This window comes from Trematomus bernacchii, unplaced genomic scaffold (assembly GCF_902827165.1).
Source record: "Trematomus bernacchii unplaced genomic scaffold, fTreBer1.1, whole genome shotgun sequence".
NCBI lineage: Eukaryota > Metazoa > Chordata > Actinopteri > Perciformes > Nototheniidae > Trematomus > Trematomus bernacchii.
The window spans coordinates 13035077-13057052 of NW_022987828.1; the positions used below are offsets into that span (position 1 = coordinate 13035077).

General features: G+C 41.3%; 1 protein-coding gene across 1 annotated transcript; it reads left to right on the plus strand.

Annotated features, from left to right (window-relative positions):
• The first annotated feature begins 2359 nt into the window (after window positions 1-2359).
• olig3 (oligodendrocyte transcription factor 3) lies at window positions 2360-3230 on the plus strand. The gene is given in 2 exon segments (XM_034152596.1): window positions 2360-3049; window positions 3051-3230. Coding segments are annotated over 2 exon segments (870 nt in total).
• The last annotated feature ends 18746 nt before the right edge of the window (window positions 3231-21976 follow it).

The window sequence follows — 21976 nt, forward strand, 5'->3', positions numbered from 1 at the left end:
GGGAAAGCAAGGAGCTTACGCAGTGAAAAGAGCACATTAGGGGCGACCTGCTGCGACAGTGCTGTGGGGAACGGTGAATAACTGCCTCCATTTAGACCAGTGTCCTGGTGGTGTGGAGCCAGGGGCCTCAGATGGACACACACACACTCAAAAACACCAAAAACACACGCATAAAGCAAAATAAACTCATTCAAAAAGCATGTGTTTCCTGCACAAACTGATACCTGACACACACTCATGCTCACACACCTCCTCGCTGGCCCTCTCATTCACACATTTCTCCACATTGGCCGGATTAGGAACACTTTCTCTTGGGTGTGCGAGGCTGCCCCGCACACAAAGAAACACTTGGGGACAGGATTAGTAGGCTTACAGCGGATTCACATATGTCCAGTTCAAGCAATTGGTATTCAAAGCTTTACACTTTCAAATGCCACCAAGAGAGAGCAAAGCCGACCAGCGCTTTTCTTTGCATTGGCAGCACCTTTATGAGAAGGGCTCTTTTGCAGGGCCAACAATGAGGCCGTGAATACTCATTTTTACTGTTCTACCAGGGGGATCTCATTGGCGAAGGATAGAGAGAGCAGAGTTTGAGACATACTTTATTATGGGTTTGAAGTGCTGGGTGGGTGGGTGTGCAGACGGTTAGATGAACGGACGGACAGACGGATGGAGGGATGGAGGCTGAGGTGGTCGTGCTTGAGTTACTTCCACATGTTATTGTTTGGAGGCCTGTTCCTCCACTCCACCTTCACAAAACAGATCTGGAGGAGACTCTTCAGAGTGGAGAGAGCACTCTCAGCAGCTCAATATAGACAATGCTGACTCAATTTAGTGTATTCTTCTATTAATTTAATACAAAAACACCTTTAGAGATCTGTCTGATTGCTTAATAAAATATATTTGAAGAGGGTAAATGTTTTGTCTTTATTTTCATTAATCGGTTTATTGTGAAATATAGTTCAATGTGATTTCAATGTATAACGTTTATTGCCTTATTTTTTAAACATATTTGTAGCATGGCATTTTGTAATATTCTTCCTTATTTTGTACTTGTAGATTTCTGTGTGTGGTGTTTGCCTCAAACAGCACCTTAAGGGAAGAATAAAGTATTTGTAATGACATTTTTGAAAATGGTATAATGGCTGTTTTATGAGTATTTTGACTGTCATTAAATCTAAAAAGAAATGTATAACTATATGCTAAATGTTATTAATCCAAATATAGTTTCCTTGTTCATTTTTCGGGAGAACATTGTTTGAATGATTTGTGGGAAAACACAGTTGTAAGTTATGAAATATCGGATATTAAAAAATGAAAGAAATTAAACGAAAATGTTATTTTAGTACAAGACGTGGGAGCTATGAGAGGTTTTATGGAGGTCCAGACACGAGGCCCACATGCTGCCATATGGCCAGCAGAGTGCGGAGTGTCGGAGCGGCCTGTTCCCTCTCTGTCCCAGCGGAGGCCGGCTCCCTGCGGCACAGGAGCTGCTGAATGTGGAAGCAATTTCCCTTCATTCCTCCTCACTCCCTCAGGCAACCAGCGAGAGTTTGCTTTGAGATTTGACCGTACGAAAAACACTGAAAATGAGCAATGTGTGAGAAGCTGGGGAGGTATTTTAGAGAACAGTCTTCACTTTTCTTGCTGCATATTACCAAACAAATATGTATTGAAACAGCTGAAATAAAAAGCAACACTTTTGTCGATGTTATAACAAGGATTTTGTGCGTAAAAGTCAAATTACGTAGCACATAAAATGCTCAGACAAGACCATTACAGGTGTTTCGGTAGCTTATGGATAAAATATAATACAACAAAAACGTATTTTAATAAAAACAACTTCTATGACATAAATTAGTCTTTTAAAAAAATCGAATAAAAGAAGCAATTTCAAAACTGACCATGTTCGTCCCCGGAGGAGCAACTTTTCTGATCCCAGGAGGAGAAGAGAAAGGGAAGAAGAGAATAAAAAAAGGAGAAGAAGAACTGAAGAGAGGCGCGCTGTGCCCCCCAGCAGTGTCCTGACAATGGCAGTGAATGGTTGCGCACCGCGGTCACTGGGACAGTCAAAGCACACCGCCCCCTTTCTAACGGGCACGTCATCCTCCTAAGGCGTTATGAATAGGAAAGCCGCTTTTGTTTCCCTGCGTGTATAAATACCCACTATCAGTGTCCTCCTCACCGCAGACACAGGGAGGCAGATAGAGAGAAAGTGGACACCGATGTGATAAGAGGGACAAAAGCGTGGGACAGGAGGGACAACATCAGGTGACCAGAGACAGAGAGAGGGAGAAAAGAGAGAGAGGGGGAAAGTGAGAGAGACCTCCTACAACCACCTCTGAAGCCAACCCATAAAATGAATTCAGACTCAGATAGCAGCAGAGCTTCTTCCCCGGACATGGACGTTATGTCACTCCGAGAACACCATCCACACCACCACCACCACCTCCACCACCTTGTCGGATCCTCCGTGTCCTCCTCCACCCAGAAGCTGAGCGCCAGCGACCTCCTGAGATCCGAAGACCCGAAGTCAGTGGAGAGCAGCAGCAGCGGCGACAGCAGCAGCGGCGACAGCAACAAGTTCAAGCTAAAGAAACCAGTCACAGAAGAAGATATGTACCACCTGCGACTCAAGATCAACGGCCGGGAGAGGAAGCGCATGCACGACCTCAACCTGGCTATGGACGGCCTGCGCGAGGTGATGCCGTACGCGCACGGGCCCTCAGTGCGCAAGTTGTCCAAGATCGCCACGCTGCTCCTCGCCCGGAACTACATCCTGATGCTCAACAGCTCCCTGGACGAGATGAAGCGGCTGGTTGGGGAGATTTACGGAGGGCACAACTCGGCTTTCCACTGCGGCTCCGTGGGTCACCCCGGGGGCCCGGGTGGGCACGCCGGTGGCCCCTTGGCTGCTGCCCACGCTGCTGCAGCCGCCGCCGCAGCCGCGCACCAGGTGCACCCTCTGCTCGGCGGCGCGCTGTCAACACCCACATCCTCCTCGCTGTCCAGCGCGCTGCCGGGCCTCACGTCTATCCGAGCCCCCCACCCCCCTGATGAAGGGCGTCCCGTCTGCTCCCCAGCCCCTGCAGCTGGGCCCCGGCTTCCAGCACTGGGCCGGGCTGCCGTGCCCCTGCACCATCTGCCAGGTGCCCACTCCTCCACACATGCCCATCAGCTCATCCAGCCTCAGCAGACTCTCAGTGGAGGGCAAGGACCTGATGAAATGATGCGTGCAGACCCGCAGAGACTGAGCCATGTGATGGTGTTTGTAAATACAGGATTCAGGGCATGAGGGGGGGGGGGTTTGGTCTCACTGGTGCATGTTGTTGTTTGGTCTGTTTTCTTGTTTGGCGTATGAGAAAAAAAAAAGTAATTTTCCTCCTTGTAACAAGGACTTTAAAGACTGCTGATTTTGCCGATCTAAGGTGAAAAGAAAAGTTGTGTGTCATGCAACAAGGTGCCACATCTCCGTGTGTCTGAGTTGTATAGTCTCACGCCACAGTGTAAAAGTGGAAGGAGGCTGCATGAACATTTTGATTTGATTTTCCTTTCTTTTGGATCAGGCGTCATTTTGTGAAAACGAAGAATGCTCTCTGTGCCTTGTACCAAGGATTTTAAACTTGAGTTGTAAATGAAAATAATGACATTTATGTATTTGGCTTATTTTATTGGCTATATTTGTTTTAAATTCTGTACATTTATTTTTATTTGGTGGCTCACTGTGTGTCAATTTGTGCTCCGATTTCCATTTTGTATCGTCAGTCGGTTTTCTTTTTTGCATGACGGTATAATTATCACAGCATGATTGTTTTTTGCTGAACTTAATTTGTTATGCCAAGAGACCCCGTGTCTTTATTTTTGTACATTGTTGATGACTGATGAAATATTTATTATCGCCCAGCGTCCCTGGCTGAAATTTCAATAAAACTGAAATTGTGGATCATATCTCACCGTCTTCCCCTGGTTTTCATATTACTGGATACTCAAACATTTAAAAAACATATTTATCAGGTCAAGAGTTATACTTTTAAAGTCTGGTTTAATTAAAGTGTACTATTCTTTACTTTAGCTATTTTGTATAATCAAAAGTGCTAATTTAAACCCTTCAAACATACAACCTTCGATTTATTTTATATTATCATTATATGAAAAAAATGTCTTTATTTTGATAAAAGCAAACCTTTATTCCACCAAATCTATTACTTCAATTCAGCAAAAAAGTCATTTTTTAAATATCTAAAATAGTTGTGTGTATTATTTCAAAGGCCTCCTCTGTTTAAAAACATTATGAGTTTCCTTTTACAGACAATATGTTGAAGCTTATTTGCTCATTTCTTTTTTTAAATAAACGAAGACATTTTAAATAATAGAATAAAGTCGTTTTTGTTGATGTTGATTATTAACACATTAGTTAAAACTCAAACCCCAAAACGAAATGTATACTCGATAATTTACTTTATTCCTCCTTTGAATTGAATTTCCCTGGATAAATAAGGGAAAAGCAGCGCTTTAAGGATTTTAAGGAAATGTATATTAAAATATATATTTGGAAACAACTTTACAATTTAGTTAGTAAATCCCTAAAAGCTATTCAGGTCAATTTCCTGCAACCGCACACGCCACTTGAAAAAAATCCCAAATCTGATATCATATTATCAGGTACTTAATTTCTCTTGTGTCTCAGCCCATGTTGCCCAACCAGCTCATGATAAACCAAAACAGATACAGGGTCACACAGCATTTACTCAACATTTCCGAGCAGCTGACAGAATGTTAACGAAAGGGAAGGTGAGGCGCGGGGCTGCGGTAATGGAGCCCGGCTGAATGGAGCTCCGCCTCGGGGAGCGCAGAGCAGTTTGTACGCCGGGTCCCGTGGGGGTTCCTCCGTCTCATCTCTGCAGCGACAGAATGTATGTTTGTGGAGATTACAAGTTAATTGTTCATGGGGGACCAAGAGGAGAAAATCACATCACAGGAAAAGCGTCGGGATTACAGGCTACTAAATGCAGGAAGATTATACATTCAGACCCCCACCTCGGCCTCGGTGCATGCAAATGAGTGAGTGGATTAAAAAAAAAAGAAAGAAAGAAAGACAGAAAAAGAAAATCAGAAGCCCTTTTGTAACTTATTTGGAGGGAAGAAAACACAAGTTGAGAAAGAGTGAAAGGGGTCTCGGGTTTTGTCTTTAGGAATGAGTTCAGCCTGTCTCTCGCTCGCACCCTGCCAGATGGGATGTAAATAGCTGGGTAGCGGCAATGGCCTTTTAACCACACAACACTGCGGAGGATGTTGTCAAGGGAAGCTGGCGGTTTGCGAGTTAATAGTCATGAGTTGGGGTAATTACTTAAGGTTTATTATGCTCTGGTTTCAAAGGAAATGGACTCTTCAATGGGCCGAGAAATACTTCTTAATTCTGGCTAATTAGGAGCCGAGGAAAGCAGAGACAACTGCTGCTGCTGCTGCTGCTGCTGCCGCCATCAAGCACTGTTACATTCAGGGGATCATTTGTAAGTAAGCCAACACAAAATGCACAAAACACTCATGCATGCAAATAACATGCAGAGGACACATGCACACCATGCCAGCTGAATGTTAAAGAGATTCATGTAAATCACTGCCTTTTCTGCTACGTTACAAATGTGGCAACCGGAGTATTTATGAAATTAAAATGTATCCACTGTAATTAAGACAAAAGCTCCACAAGTAAATGGAAAAGTAATCAAACACTTGCAAACAATGATTGAATTATACCTTTTTCTGCCACTGTGTTTATCATAATGGTGCGGCTTATCTTCCTAGCAGGGTTCACAAACATTATCCTCATGAGACTCCAATTTGTATTTATACTTTACATAATCATGTAAATCCCACTGAGATTCCTGCATGGTTTTCATTAAGAGATGCCCAGCAAAGACAGAAAGTTGGTGATAATGATGCAACATTACAAATTAAACTGAATATAAAAAGGACTATATTAAATAGGGGAAAGGCAGAAAGCTGTGAAAAACGGCTTTAACATGCAGGAATACTTGTTGTTTCACAGGTGTTCAAGCAACCTTTTATTCTACCAATGGCAATTAAATAAAAATAAGAACTTATTTTGCACTTCTGGATTTTCTTTCTGTTGCTTTCTCTTTACTTATCCTGCTTTGTAAAAGTCTGCAGCAAGCATCAAAACTCAAACGTGAATAAATTAGCCGAAATAAATGAGTTTAGTCCAGTTTATTGCCAGTGCAATACGATCTTATAGTGCAAATGACAGCAGCTTAACAAAACCCATAAGAAATTATCAAAATAAAGAAAGTAGCAGAAAAGAAATCGTCTGAAAAAATTGTGCATAAGAGTACGAAAGATATAAATCGGAGGTAAAATATACAACATACTGGAAATAATTGCAGAGACAAACCTACAATTATAATACCTTAAGTGTCCCTAGTTTACCAGTCTGTTCACAGCTTCAGGGTGTGTCTTTTTATTTTTTTTAACAGAGTTGTCCACACTGCATAAATAATACTGACAGACAGATAATAGATTTAATGTCTTCAGAGAGTGCGTTTTGGTTTTTCAGGCCGGTTAGCGATGACTAAATGGACTCATGGTCGTCACCTCCTCTTTTCATGAGGTTTGACAAACGACTGGTCCTTTTATAGAGCACACACCTGTTACTGGGAGCCACTCAAGGTTTATCACTTAGAGCCACGCATTGTTCAGCTCACACACACACACACACACACACACACACACACACACACACACACACACACACACACACACACACACACACACACACACACACACACACACACACACACACACACACACACACACACACACACACACACACACACACACACACACACACACACACACACACACACACACACACACACACACACACACACACACAAACACCTTTTGACAGGGATGCTAACAAGGCAAGAAATGCTGTCAGCCTCCATCGTGTCCCTGTGACCAGCCTGCCTTTATGGAAAAAAAACTGAATTAAAAATATATGTAGTTTTACATTTAAAAAACTGATAGATGCTATCCAGCTCCATTACACCTTTTCAAAGCTTCAAATATAAGGCTTTTCAGTCAGATGTGTACAAACAGTAAGGACTATTTCATACTTTTAAAGCTCCAGAGTTTGTATAAACATCTGATATGGTCACGGCAGATTGTCGCTGCATTGAGTCTGAAGAGTCCTGACGTGTGGAGTGTGTGAACTGCTGGTTTGTTTACTTGCTCGGTCAGTGAGCGGTGCCTGAGGGCAGAAATTGAAAATAAATGTCAGTTGAATAAGGGGCAGCGGCCGCATCAGCCGAGCTGCTGCTAGAACAAAAGCAGTTGAGGGGATAAGTTATTGAGCGGGCTGACAGCCTGAACAGGGCTGATTATAACTGCCTGGTCTTGTGTGTGTGTGTGTGTGTGTGTGTGTGTGTGTTGTAGTCAGTGAAGCAGGTGCAGAGGCCTTTCCCTCTCTGTCTCTACCTCTTTCTATCCCTCTCTCCCCTCCTGCCCTCAGGGAAGCCTCGGGGCCCTCTGCCCTCCTGTCCTCAGCTGATTCCACAGACTAATGTTTAACCCATACTGCCAAAACAGAAAGCATATTTCCATCATAAGAGCGCTTTGCCTTCGCCATTAGCGACTGGGCTCATTTGCATGTTAATTGTGCAGTTAGAGAGGTGGTGTTGACACTTCTCTTTGTCCATGCAGGGTCGCGGGAAGTGAGAGGATGGGGCTGCACAATGACATCCGTGTGTGTTATTGTTCCATCTGTTATCATGGGACTTATACATAATGGAAACAAGATGAAGTTAATTTGATTACTTATGATTGAAGATTTATCAAAATATACATACATAAACCACTTTGCTGTTTGTAAGTTGGTTGTAATGAAGTCATTTCTCAGTATGTGAAAAGGACAAAAGTGGCTTAAATATATAATTCCAACAATTGTAAGTTTCGTACTTGTATACAATTCTGAGGTAGAGGTATTTGAACTCTAAAAAACGATTTCAGTCCGTAACCTACATAAGTAAAAAAGAAATAAAGCTGTGAAATAATACAAGGAAAAGTACTTTAAAAACGACTGAACCATAGTGGATCAGAATTGCCACTTACATTTTTTAACTGTCGGTTATGATGCACAATGTATATCAATATTTGCTTGTGGCTAGTTTGACCTATAGTCTACTATTTGGTAAATCTCCAGTAAGATGTGTCTATTGCTTTCAGTTAAATGTATAACGATTGGTTAATCATTTACCTGGAGGAATGACAGGAGATTGATTGAAAGAAGAAGCCAAACCTGCACTTGTTCCAGCTTCCTATTATGAGGATTTCAATTTTCAAAAGAAAAAAGTCAATTTAATTTCTTTGAGGTTAATGGACTGTTAGTCAAACAAAACCTTTTTAGCAATTTCCCGAGATGTTCAATATAAAAATATATAATGAACTTATTGAAAATATATCAGATAAACCAATCTTACCTGCTTATATAATTAAGTATAATTTGCTGATTATACTTTTTGAATAAAGGATTTTACTACTTTTTATCAAGCAAATTACCATGTGAGCATGATCGCTGTCAACGTTATTAATTATGGCCACGTAAAATAAAGAAAATACAACACACAGACAACCTTCCTGACAAAACCCACATGCTGTGTTTACACAGCAGGCAAAATATGCACAAGAAGACAAACGAGTGTACACACAAATACAGACACAAGCCAGTTTGGGTGTGAATTTTGTGTCACAAATACAGATTCAGCCAGACAGAAAGAGCCTGCGTGTGTGTGTGTTAGTGTGAATGTGAGTGTGAATGTGCATGTGAATGTGTGTGTGTGTGTCAGCAGTAATGTCCTCCTACAGTGACTGACAGATGGCGTTCAGTGTTTGGCCGTAAATGTGCTCTCTGAGTGTTTGTCTGTGTGCCAGTCGCCTGTAGTTTGGAGACTCCCCGTGAGAGTCTAACTGTCCTGACACTGCTCAAAACCAACTGTCCTTGATTGTCAACCATGGCTGAACCATAGCGTAGTTGTGTGTGTGTGTGTGTGTGTGTGTGTGTGTGTGTGTGTGTGTGTGTGTGTGTGTGTGTGTGTGTGTGTATGTGTGTGTGTGTGCGGTGGCCTTCTGGAGAGAGCATAGCAGGCCAGGGGAGCAGGTGTTAATGCGAGAGATATATCTATCTAAATCTCTGGCCACCACATGCTTCAAATCTGCCCGGAGGAACAAGTCTCTCAGCAAGATGACACAGGGAAAACACAGCAGAACCGTTTTTTGCCTTTCTTAAATATGGGAGACGGAGAGAAGATTGTGTGTATGTCTGTATGTATGTATGTATGTATGTATGTATGTATGTATGTATGTATGTATGTGTGTGTGTGTGTGTGTGCCAGCTCCAGGCCTGGCACAGCGCTGGGTGACAGTCCTCTCTCAGCGGGGAGAGTCAGGCGACAAAGTGAAACATGGTCGTGAGGAGAGCGAGCCACGACTGAAGCCAAGAACAGACAACACAAATAGAGAGATCAGTCCACCTCTTTGTACGGTCCAGTCCAAAATGAAATAAAAAACCTGTTTGATTATGTTCCTTCACTGAAGACAAAATGAAAACATGGCACACAACAAAAAGTTCCTGAATGAAGGGAAATTTGAATGTGGACCAAGTTGTTTTGGCATTGAAGGCAACATGACGCCCTTCTGTGGTTGATACAGTGAATGTTTTTAGAGGTTGTCAGTTGTTAGAGCAGAAAAATCGCATTTTGCCTTTGCCTGGCATGTAAGTACTTTGATTATGGACGCTTTCAAACAAATGTGACTTAAAACGAGGACATTCAACAAGAGAAGCAAAGAGAAAAAGACTTGACAGAAGAGCTGTAATCTGTAACCACTATTTCCGGAAAAGAGCCTCGTGCGACAATAGAGAGGCGAAGTCACGCCCATCTACTTCCGGTCCATGGGACCTTATTTCGGAAAAATTATGTATTGAAGTCAATAGAGAGAGAAAACGTATCTTTCGATCCCGTTTGAATTGTGCCACGAATTACACATATGATGTTTGACAATCTTAAAAAATAATTTCCATGTCAAAAAGTCACAGTTTGTCTTAAAACTGTTGAAATATAAGACTACAAAAATACGCAACTAGAAAGACTACAAATCCCAGAATCCCGGTCCTGCATGCTGGCTCTTAGAACCGACTAACTCCCCTTGTGTGTATGTACAGCTCTGAACATGCCCAGACTTGTAGTGATTTTCACCTCTTTTAATACTTTTCGCCTCATTCTGAAAGAAAGAAGTGAAATGTGCCAACGTGACGGCCGTCTTGGTGTGTGGTGCGAGACGGGAGATTTAGTTCATTGAGCGGTTTCACACAAAAAAAATGTTACTTCACAGTTTTACGACACATTTTTATTTTTTTGACCTGTAAAATTATCTTTTAAATTGACAAATATCTGTAATTCGTGGCACAATTCAAACGGGATCGAAAGATAATCTTTCTCTCTCCATTGACTTCAATACATAACTTTTCCGAAATAAGGTCCCATGGAGCTCAACCGGAAGGGGAGGGACTTCGCCTCTCTATACATTTTTATTACACAGGGCGTTGCCCGTACATTTATGATTGGTCAAGACTAGATGAAGAGATACCATGGTTTAGACTTGGTTCTCTTTGGTAGGTGCACAGACTTTGAAAAAAGTCTCTTGGCAACATGATCCTCCAATCAGCATTGGGCCAGCCTGTGGAAGTCCTTCCCTACTCTGTCGCCATCATACGTAATTTGTTTTCGCTAAAGTCTCTACAGAAAATGTGGAGTCTTCATAATGCTGCTTCCTAGCTATGTGTGGGAGCGGAGTTCACCCAAAGCTCAAGGTCGAAGTGATGTCCTGTTTATGAATAACTCTTTGTATTATTCTTCCTCTGAATTGTAGTGGGGTAGAAGTACAAAGAAGCAAAACATGGAAATACTCAAAGTAAAAGCATATCAAAATTGTACTTAAGTCCAGTAGGCCTACTTGAGTAAATGTACTTAATTACTTCACACCATCGGAAAGAACGACAACCAATTGGGAACCAGCAGGTAGGAAGAGCAACAAACCGCAGGTAAATGCAAACCATAGAAGCAAACGCAAAGCAAAAGGTAGACGTTTTGTTTGTGATTTTACTCACCTGTAGCATGTAAAGTCCATGTTCACAACATCTCTATTATTTCATTCATATTCTTTCTTAGTGAGATGAAAGAGCAAAAAAGTTCAAAAACTACCGCGTTATTCCTGCCTGGCGTCCGCCATGTTTGTTTACTCCAAAGTCACGTTTGATCGCGGGAGATACCGCGAGATTTAAGGTTGTTTTTTCGTATCGGTACCTTGTTAACTTGGTGATAGAATCAGTTTGTGTTTGGTGCATGTTTTGGCAATATCATTGCTCTCTCCACACCAGTGATGTGCGGTGAGGTTCATGGCTGGTGAGGCACTGACTCACTGAGTCAGATTTACAAATATTATATTTTGACCTTAATCGAAATATTCGGTTATTTTCAAAAGCTTTTTTAGTCTGATGCTTCGATTCATTTTAAACAGACCGTTCAACAAAAGGATACCCAAAATCTAAATATTGGATTGTTCTTTCTTAGTAAGATCCCATTTTCATTACAAATGTGGTCTTACCTTGACTTGAAGATGAAGTCCATGCTATCCTTCTGGACAACAATCTCTATTACTTTTTTGTAAAAGTCCTCCTTATCTTCCTGTAGTTTCAAAAGTCTAGTTTGTTGTTTGCGTAGAATTACAGTAGCAACAAGAACCTGTGGGCTCACGTGCGCCCCCTTCAGTGCGGCAGAGGTTATGGCTGCCTCCCCTGGTGCTTTTTTCATTGCCGTTGTATGATGAGACCAGCGAGCTTAAATATCATATATACGTGAAATAAGTTATTTAGAGACTATGGATGGCGAGGATAAATGTAATAAAGGGATCTACAAACATTACATTGGTGACCTACAGTGAGATGGTAACAGGCATGCGCTTAGGGCCCGCTTTCCAGCCAGTTTCTGTGGGGTGACGCATTCTGAGGTGAGGCAGAGCTCATCTGTGCCTCACCTTACCCCACAGTAACTGGCTTGAGCGCGCTCACAAAATAAGTGCCCGCGCTAAATTAGTGCCCGTGCTCCAGCAAGTTACTGTGGGCTTACGAGAGGCAGAGCACGTCCCTGCCTCACTTCTCATCGCTCCCGTAGCGGAGCTCGGCAAATTAGCTGATTTTGACTATAAAAAGCGATTGGAATCATACAGAAATCACACTTACAACACAGATCAGTGGAGACATTTTATTATTATTACTATTTAGTTTTTCTTTAGTTGTTTTTCCGTTACATTGGAGTATGACAGGTGAGGCTCTGCCTCCCCTGCCTCCCCTGACTGCACGTCGCTGCTCCACACACAGTATGAACCATACTGTAAAATCATAAAAAAAAGTGGATAAAATACATTGAACTGGGTTGTATCACATTTTCAACATCAGTTAAGATTTTTTAAATGATCTTAGTGTGTGCCAGCTGCCTTTAGCTATCTGTTTTCTGCTGCCTCCAGTCTTTATTCTAAACATGGATTTGAAGCTAGTTATCATCTCAGATTTATAATCACATCTGTACAACAGCTGTAAGGGGCGGTGTTCAAAAATTAATTTAAAAATTAATTTGTCCTCACCTAGCCTATTGTTTAGATCAGTTTGACCATTTACAGTAAACTGGTTTAGCTGTCAAAACAGTGCTGTTGCTTTCATTACTTGGGGGTTTAATGAAGAATACCTTCCAGTTGATCAGAAAATATAAGACGTTTTGTGAACATGGCAAATATACAATTTAAATTAAGCAAAGAAAACTATTCGGTGTCATAGTCTGTAATATACCAAACGGTTACTTTATTTAACTATATTTAAATTATATCATAACAACATCTTAGTCTTATTTCTTTGACTTTTTAATGGTATCGCACCATTAGCAAAAAGGAGAACATTGTTTTTAAAGTGAATGACTGCCTGACGTGACCCTTCTTTTTTAGCTTTTCTTTCTTTTGTAGCTGAACTGAAAAAGAGCCCTTTGGGAATGGCACTAACATCTCTGTTGGCAGCAGTTTAAAAACAGACATTACACCCCTCAAACTGGAGGTACGTGGCTTGGCATCGGCACACGTTTACACCCTACAGCCAGTGTAACCTTCTTCTTGTCTATCGTGCATCAGTTGGCAGCAGAAGTAACATATATATTACACCTCTGCACTGGTCTCAGTCTGTCCAGATGTTACAATTCCACGTGCCAGCTGACCTGATCAAAAATATATGAAAAGGTCTTCAACAAAGAAACTCAATCAGCTTTAGGGTTTCTCAGAGGATTCAAACCTTTTCCTCAGGTCTGTGTCTGAGTATGTGATCTGGCAGTTCTGTTAACCCAGGCGTTAGCCCGCTACCGAACCCTCTCTGCGATCTGGCGCTGAAGCTAAGGCAGACATTAGCCTCCTCCCTTTGGCCTGGATTCAGCTGGCACGTTCGGACCTCATTGATGGCGCTGCCAGGCGGACTCCATCACAGTTGGTGATTTTGATCAATATCAACGTTAACAACACCCAGACAGCTTGTTGGAGAACAAACAAACATGTAAATAATGCGTCAACACGTTCTGACATTCTGGACGGGGTGTTTATAGGTGGAGAGGGCGAGAAAAACACATTTATTTTACCTCGGATATCAGTGTGTGTGTGTACATCTACATATGATACAAATGGTGTCACTTCACTTGATGTCACTTCATGTTATTGCCTCTCTGAGGGAAACTCACCTTTTAGTAGCCAATAAAAAACAAACCAAGAGATATTTAATATTGTATATGAATGCATAAAATAAACATAAAAGCAATGAAAAACAAACAAGCTAGACCTATGGAGACCTAACACAAAAAACCCATAACATTTCTGTCCGATTTAACTTTCCAGATTTGAGTTCAGTTTCCTAGGGCAGATGTGGAAAAATATATTTTAATCAAGGTTGATCTACTGGTGGACACACCAGGTAAAACAATTATATATGTTTTGTTTTAACCAACTAGTTGTACTGTACTTTATGCGTACTATGTCTGTTAAAGTTAATCAAAATATTGTGCAGAAAGCATCAATCTTCTGACTTCTACGAGAGTTTATTAATTTACCTAGAATGTCGAATAAGGATCACCTAAATTAAGGAAGCTTGCCTCTCATATTCAATCTGACCATTATCTCGAAGTTGAAATGGTTTGATCCTTAATAAATCAGAGAGTGATGCACTATAGGAACTTCTTAAAGCTAGCAAATACATTAGCTAGTGAGCTAACTGCTAACATGTTAGCCAACAAGGAAGATGCTAACTCTGGTCATACGTTATACCTCTCTGAGCTTCTTTCTATTTTAACTGTAATGTGCTATTTTAGTCATGTTTGTTAAACGTCCTTCTGGTTTCTTTGATTCTGTAATCTGGTGTTTGGAAAAAGAAGATGCAATATTTGAGCATTTTAATAGCTTAATACGCAGCAGCGGCAGCAGCAGCGGCAGCAGCAGCGGCAGCAGCATCCTTATAGCTGGAAAGGCATCAGCTCTACACAAATCAAAGGGAAATAAGACATTTAGTTTCCTTAAAAAGCACTTCAACACAAAAATCACTGAGATCCCCGTGTTGCTCTGAAGATGGCCATCCTTGGCAAAGCAGTGTGAACGCAGCGCCGGCGAGGAGAGGGAAACACAAGCACAGCTCTAATTATAAACAGGCATTATCATGGGTGTGAAACCAGAAGTGACAGCAGCAGTGGGCAACTAGGAACACACACACATACACACACACACCCACCCACACACCAAACGTCTGTATGGGCCAGAGTCATCATATGGACAAATCAAAACTGCTCTGGCTCGGTAATGTCTGGCAGATGTTAACGCTTTGTACTTAATGACTCCCTCGAGACCTCACCCAATCAGACAGGACACAGGAATAGGCCGGGGGATGTGTGTGCGTGAGCGTGTGTGTGTCTGTGTGTGTTAGTAGATGTGTGTGTGTATGTGTAAGTGTGTGCTGCAGTAGGTAGTAGTGTGGTAGAAACGATAATTCATATTCAAATTCATACATGTCTGCAATATTTGAATCTTGTGTGTCTCACTTTAATCAGAGGTTTTGGAAAAAACATTTAAACTGTGTGTGTGTGTGTGTGTGTGTGTGTGTGTGTGTGTGTGTGTGTGTGTGTGTGTGTGTGTGTGTGTGTGTGTGTGTGTGTGTGTGTGTGTGTGTGTGTGTGTGTGAAAGGAACCCTTCTGCTAGCAGAGAGTAATTTCATGCTTGACTACGGCATATTTCAAAGAATAACTAGATTTGTACTGCAAAGTTCTGTAAAACAAAATGATCAACCAAACAAGGGGGGACCAAAACACATTTACAAATCAACTAAAAGATGATTACAGCAATGAAAAACTTGATTGTTTTAAAGAGGGACAAAAAAAGCTCTCCCCAAAATGATTGGAAGTTTAATTTGAATAATTTTTTCAGTTTTTAGTTTGCTTCTTTTGGATGATTGAACAGCTTGTTGCTCTACTGTACACCTCAATGGATATGGAAGATTTTTTATTTTATTTTCCTTATCAAAGATGTTTATTATCACAATAATAATGCCTGTTGTTATGTTGAAACTAGCTTGAGAGTAGCAAATACTGACGGAAAAGTTATTAATTTTGTTAGTCTTTTCTGCCATTTTGACTATAATCTGACTAAAAGACACTATTGGTTTTTACAATATTCTAGCTTTGATACTGAGGATGAGTCTGACGAAAGTAGGCAGTCAGATAAGTTGTACACTTGACATTGTTCCATTCATTTCTGGTGCTTAATATGAAGGCAAGCTAGGTAGTCCCTCAGTATGATGATGTTGTGGAGAGTAAGGCAAAAAGCTTTTTTTTGCAATCTACGACGTAGAGGCCCAAAGACTTAAAAACCCTGCCTTTCAGATTTCAAACTTTTTTAAGGTTACGGGAACATGCAATAGGTCTAGCTGACATTGAATTTTAAGCAAATATATGCAATTCTTTCAAGGATGGAACAACGTGTCTGCCAGCTCCAGTACATGTAAATACTCCATGATATAAAAAGTAAAAAACTTCCCTTGTGCAAAGCGATTGCAACTATATGACATTTGCGATTCAGTGTTTGGATCTTAATCTTAATCCAAGTTAGAATAAATTGTGATAAAACACATACACCATTTTACAATGTGTTTCCGCTGCACTAATCCTTAATGCTCTAAATGTCTTTCCTTCTTGTAAAGCACTTTGAACTGCCTTGTGTTGAAAGGTGATTTATAAATAAACTTGCCTTGCTTTACCTTGCCTTACACATACACACACAGTCCTGCTCTGCATAACTAAGGGAAAGTAGCTTTGTGCAGCAATCTTTTTCTCTAGTACACAGTGTCATAAAAGCAGCACTGCTCTGATTTGCTGTATTGAGGATGTCAGCGGCAGCAGATGCTGTGCTAATAGCCGCTGGATGCTGCACTGGAATCCAGCAGCTGGTAACCATGACACTAACTTCCACCAGGGAGAACGGCCAAGTTATGCACAACCCTGTTGCAGTCAAGGAGCAGCACACAACACTTTTTCACACTTTTTCGGGGCAATACAACACATAAAACACAGTTTATACTTGCTGAGCGAAATGGCTTAAACCACAGCCAAAGAGAAAAGTGTTGCATTGAAAGTGTTGTTTAGGGTCTTCAGTGTCAGACCTGCTCGATGCAACAGAACCCTGCATTGTTTATTGCATACATTTGTATTCCTTTTCTAAATCTGGCACCTATATTTCCAACAATGTCACTTGACCTGACTTGACCTAGAGTTGGTGAATGATGCTAGTGGCTAATAAAGCGTTAATATGCTGGCTTCAAACAGACCTGAGAGGTGGGCCTCAGAAGTATGGTACGCTCATACTATACCTATCCTCCACACTCCCAAATGTTTTTCCTCAGCAGCCCCAAAGCAGGATTTGTGCATCTTCCTCTAGAGACCCAAAAAGCTACTTACAACCTTTTCATAAATGTGAAAGTATAAAAAAACAAAAACTGTAAACAGACAATGGAGTTTCACTCGAACAAGGCCTTTCTCTAAATCTGGTTGTGAAATTTCACACTTTGAAGAAACTAAAACATGGACTGAGGAGATTAGACACAAGCAGAAAACTGGCAAATGATACCAATGATACTACTACGGTATCTGAAGTGTATTAGAACCAGCAATGCATTTAAATTCAATCAAATGTAAATTATTTAATCCAAAAAAGCCATTTTTATTTTGTGCACAAGTAAAAACAGACAGGAAACAGACAAACAATCAGAAGTAAAAGTGCTGATCTGAAATATTGATAAGCAACCTATGCAATACTTCCCAAACTAAAGTAACAGGTGCCTACGAAAGAAACACTTTCCCTGATGTGTCACTTTCTGATGCCTCACCAAGAGCTGTCACTCACCCCCTGCCCCACCCACTGTTTACCACCACCTTTCTCCTTCTGTCCGTCAAACAGGGAGAAACCCCTCCATCTGTTATCTTCTCCTCTTCTCTGTGAGTGCTGGGGGGTCGGAGGGGGCCGTCCCTGCGCTGGTCATCCCGTTAGGGGCCCATTAACGGTCCCCAGGCGCTCTGCTGGGGTCTACTGGAGAGAGATCCATATGAATACCTGTCTGTGACACCTCCCACCGTTAGACACAGCCAGGCGGCCTGCCCGGCACAGGCAGCACTGCATGGGCCTCCTGTTGCCTCAGAGAGGGGAAGGGGTTTAAATGCGAGCGTGCCACTTGAGTGCGGACCTCCTGTCAGTCCTCCTGTTGCACTGATGGACCTCAGTAGACAATGCAGAGTTTGAAAAGGCACACTTCCTAGTCCTGTTGGTGTCTTTAATACCATCAGTTGTCTCTTTGGATCACATCTGGCCTGCAGAGTTTACAGCATGCCACTTCCTCCAACAAGCTGAGAGAAAGGAGGCTGCAGCGAGGAGAAAGTGTGTGAGGGCAAAGACACACATGGAGACAGACTGTGATGTTGAGCAGTCTGTAAAATATGCAGTGATTCATTATGCTTTCATTGAAATAACAGATTATACCATACAATTAATAACATGCAGGATAATTGATGTAGAATGTATGATTGCTTTTGCCACCAGTCTTTTACCATGTTCTGTTCATCACTATCTAATCATGCTTAACTATATATAGTTTTGCTATCATCCTAAATCAAGTCACATGTCAGAGAGTCAGACTGTAGCTATATTTTTAAAACTTGTATTTCTGTTGATGTCTGCTAGAGCGTTTTTAGGTGTTAGAAGTAGCTGTTGGTATAGAAATGGACACTATGAAGTGTATAAGGTGCTAACATACCTTTTTCCATGATACAACAGCCCTGGTTGTATTTTGTAAGAATCAGGCAAATAAATGATTTGGACATTGAATAAAAGTTAACACCAATTTTAATTGTGCAACAGCTAAAACCTTCCACATGAATTGTCAAATAACCATTTCAAAGCTGAACAAGCAATACATGCAAGGTGATTATGATCGGCAAGATTCAGAAAGATTAGATTCAAACATTTCACATTTAATGTTTTATTTTGCAGCTATTTTGTGTGCTTTTTGCCTTGGTTTGATTCAGCACCTGTTTATCTCTGGATTTATTTTGTGCAATACAGCAGCATAAGGAATTAAATAAACATACATTTAGAAAAACCTGTTAGCCATGACCAACCACACAATCATATTGCTTTTTTAATTTCTTGGAATTAAGTTACTTCAATTCTTAATAATAGCACTTAAAATCACTACCAATCAATCCAATGCCTCTTAATCCAGCCAAACGGACCAATCACAGCATCTCTGTGCTCCAATCCGTCATATCAGTAGGAAGTGTAAAACCAACATGTCGGGTGCGTCCATCTGTCTTGATGTTAGCAGTGAAGGAAGGTCTGTTTCCTCATTAGCAGCTTATTAACAGCGGAGCACTCTCCCTGGAGGACAGGGTCCCGGGGGGGGGGGGGGGCATTCGAATGGCTCAGATAGAGCTTTGTTTCCGGGTCTGGCCTCCTAGACCGGCCCCCTGTCCCGGTCTGCCCAGGGGACGCTGTGTTATGCATGGAGAGGATAAGGAGAGCCAGAGGAGAGGGACGGAGAGAGGAGGAGATGGAGAAGGAGAGTTGACTGGAGGTCATCCATCAAAGCTGCTGTCAACTTTCTCCCTTCATGTGGAGACACCGGGAGAGGTACAGGGAGGGATTACAAACTGCCAGGAGAACTTTGACTTTACAATCAAGCTGTTTTTTTACACTAAGAAATCAGAGTATGTATTCTTTGTGTTATTGTGACTTTTTTTCTTGATTATGACGGAATAAATACGTTTTATTTGATAGGGCTCCCTACATTAGTTTTCTCCTGGTCTCAAAACATTCCCTTTGTTAATTAACACTGCCTCTATAATGGACACACACCTTTTAAAAACAGTAAGAGAGATTTTCAGGAAAAGATCATAATAATTTATGTCATCACTGATCACTTTTGCATCGGTAATTTTGGCTTCGATAAAATCCATTGTAGCATTGTTAGCTCAAAGTATAGTACATGCCATGGGCATTTTCTGTGGTTTTGTGACATCAATACTCTATATTCTGGATACATTCATAACATTAAGAATTCAGACAGGTGACAGGTCATGTCTAGAGGGTAATCCTCAATCTGGATTTTCTTTGAGATGGTCAAGGTTGTAATAGTTAATTGGGCAATTTTACAAGAGTTTGCAAAGATTTTCAAAAGGAGCTTTACTTTTTTGACATGATTATAAATGCGATACTCTATGTAGTGATTTGGAAGTGATGCAGCCGTTGATTCAACAGATGTTGATGTAACTTTAACCAAAAGTAAACGTTGGTTTAATTAACTCATTGTAATCTTTTTTGATACATTAATATAGTATATGAACAAGAGCTGCAGTATGACTTTTATTTTCATACTCAAATAAAGGAGAGAATCTAAATTTCAGAGCGGTCTTTAAGGATCAAATAACCAACCCAAAAGCTGTGAAGCTACTTTAAAGAGAGAATAAAGCACTTTGCTGGGATGCTATTTGTCCCCAGATCTGAATCACACATCTGTTCAGTGTGTGTTGGTGCCAGCCCGGACATGTGTTGACCTCTGAGCAGAGCCTTCAAGTCTCCTGGTATTTGTTGAGTTTGTACCGGCCATCAGGACAACAGGGTTCAGGTCTCCTCTGATCACACCTATGCAGCGCCCATCTGTCCAGCGTGCAATATGTAATGTATATGTAAAAACACTGATGAGAACATCACGTACGACAATACACTAAACAGAAATAAGCACATTAACAAATTCTTTCACAAGTTTAGGAACCAGCTGGGCTAGCTTCGGATAATGCACACATTTTAACAAGAAAAACACCATAATCCACTAATTAACCGTCTCATTATACAATCGTATGCGTATTTACAGTATTGTGGAAGTGAAAGGCAGATGACACAAGCTGGCAGTTCCTCACAATGCTTTACCGACTCTGTGAGGCAGCTGGTTAGCAGAGGGCCTGAGTAGGAGGAGGGAAATGACAACAGCTGTTGGAGTGAAGGCAAGTTGTAAAACACAAGTCCTCCAGAGGCTCGATGTGCAGAGCGATCACCTGAAGTGAGAGAGCCGTGGGAGTAAAAACAGTCACAGAGTAGTTTTAAACAAAATACATTGTTTGTAACAGCTTGAAGTTAAACCCATATTCTGATCCCAAAAACGTTGAATATGGTGATACTATCATATAAATAAACATATACTTATTAAGTGATATTTAGTTCTGCTATTTAATATACCACCAATTGTGTGTTGTATTAATTTATTGAATATGGAACAAAAGGCCACAATAAAGAGTGAATGATTAGATAAAAGTTAAGAGCAGTTTCTTCTGATAATCTCTAATGAATTAATCAATAAAATAATAAGTGCAATATTGCAGTTTTTGGCTATTTGTTTATCCAGCAAGTTGATATCGTGATGGGTATTCTTGGAAAATAAGGAAATATTGTGCCTCACGGAGATGACATCACATTTCAATGCCCTCCCAAACTGTTACGAATCATTTAAAAAAAAATCATGTGTTTGATGATCTGACAGCAATAAAAATAACTTGATGCGATTTTGGGAAAGTAAATACTTTATTAAAATATTTGCATATTGGTTGGAAACAATGAGTTAAAGTTTGATGGTTCTTCCATAACCTCACCTGACTTCTTTCTTCATGACTTGAATTTAAATTGTTTTGTTGGAATGACTATCGCTGTTGTTCTTTTTGAGGACTTCTAAAATATTTTGTGTCTGCTGAGTAAATATCAGTTCGGAGATGTTGTGTGGCTGCTCTTTACTTATTCCCCCTCCTTGCTACTATTCCATCCCTATCTTATTCTCCTCTCCCCCTCTTCCTCCTCCCCCACTCTTCTGCAGGCCACCCTTCCCTTCCCAGCCTGCTTTGCAATCCCGGAGGCGCCAGCCGCACCCTGTCCCGTGCAGTCTCCTGCCGTCCCGCTGAAGACCGTGAAATCAGCATGATTAATAATTATAATTATTGGCAAACGTGCCAGCTGCTCTGTGGCAATGGGCACCTCTGATTTATGGTTCTGTAAACGCAAACAGTCATTGTCCATATTCAGAGAAGAAAGGAAAGGAGGCAGGAGGGGAGACGGAGGCAGACGGGGAGTTTTGGACGCCTGCCCTCAAAATATGATTTTATCTTCGGAAGTCAGCAGCCCTGTCCTGCAGGCATTGTCCTCCGTCCCTCCCTCCTCGCTTCCAACCATTGGTCTCTTGTTCTGCTCGTACTCCTCACCTAGTCCGTGCTCCATGGAGCATTGCTTTTTGATCTCAGTGGGCTTCAA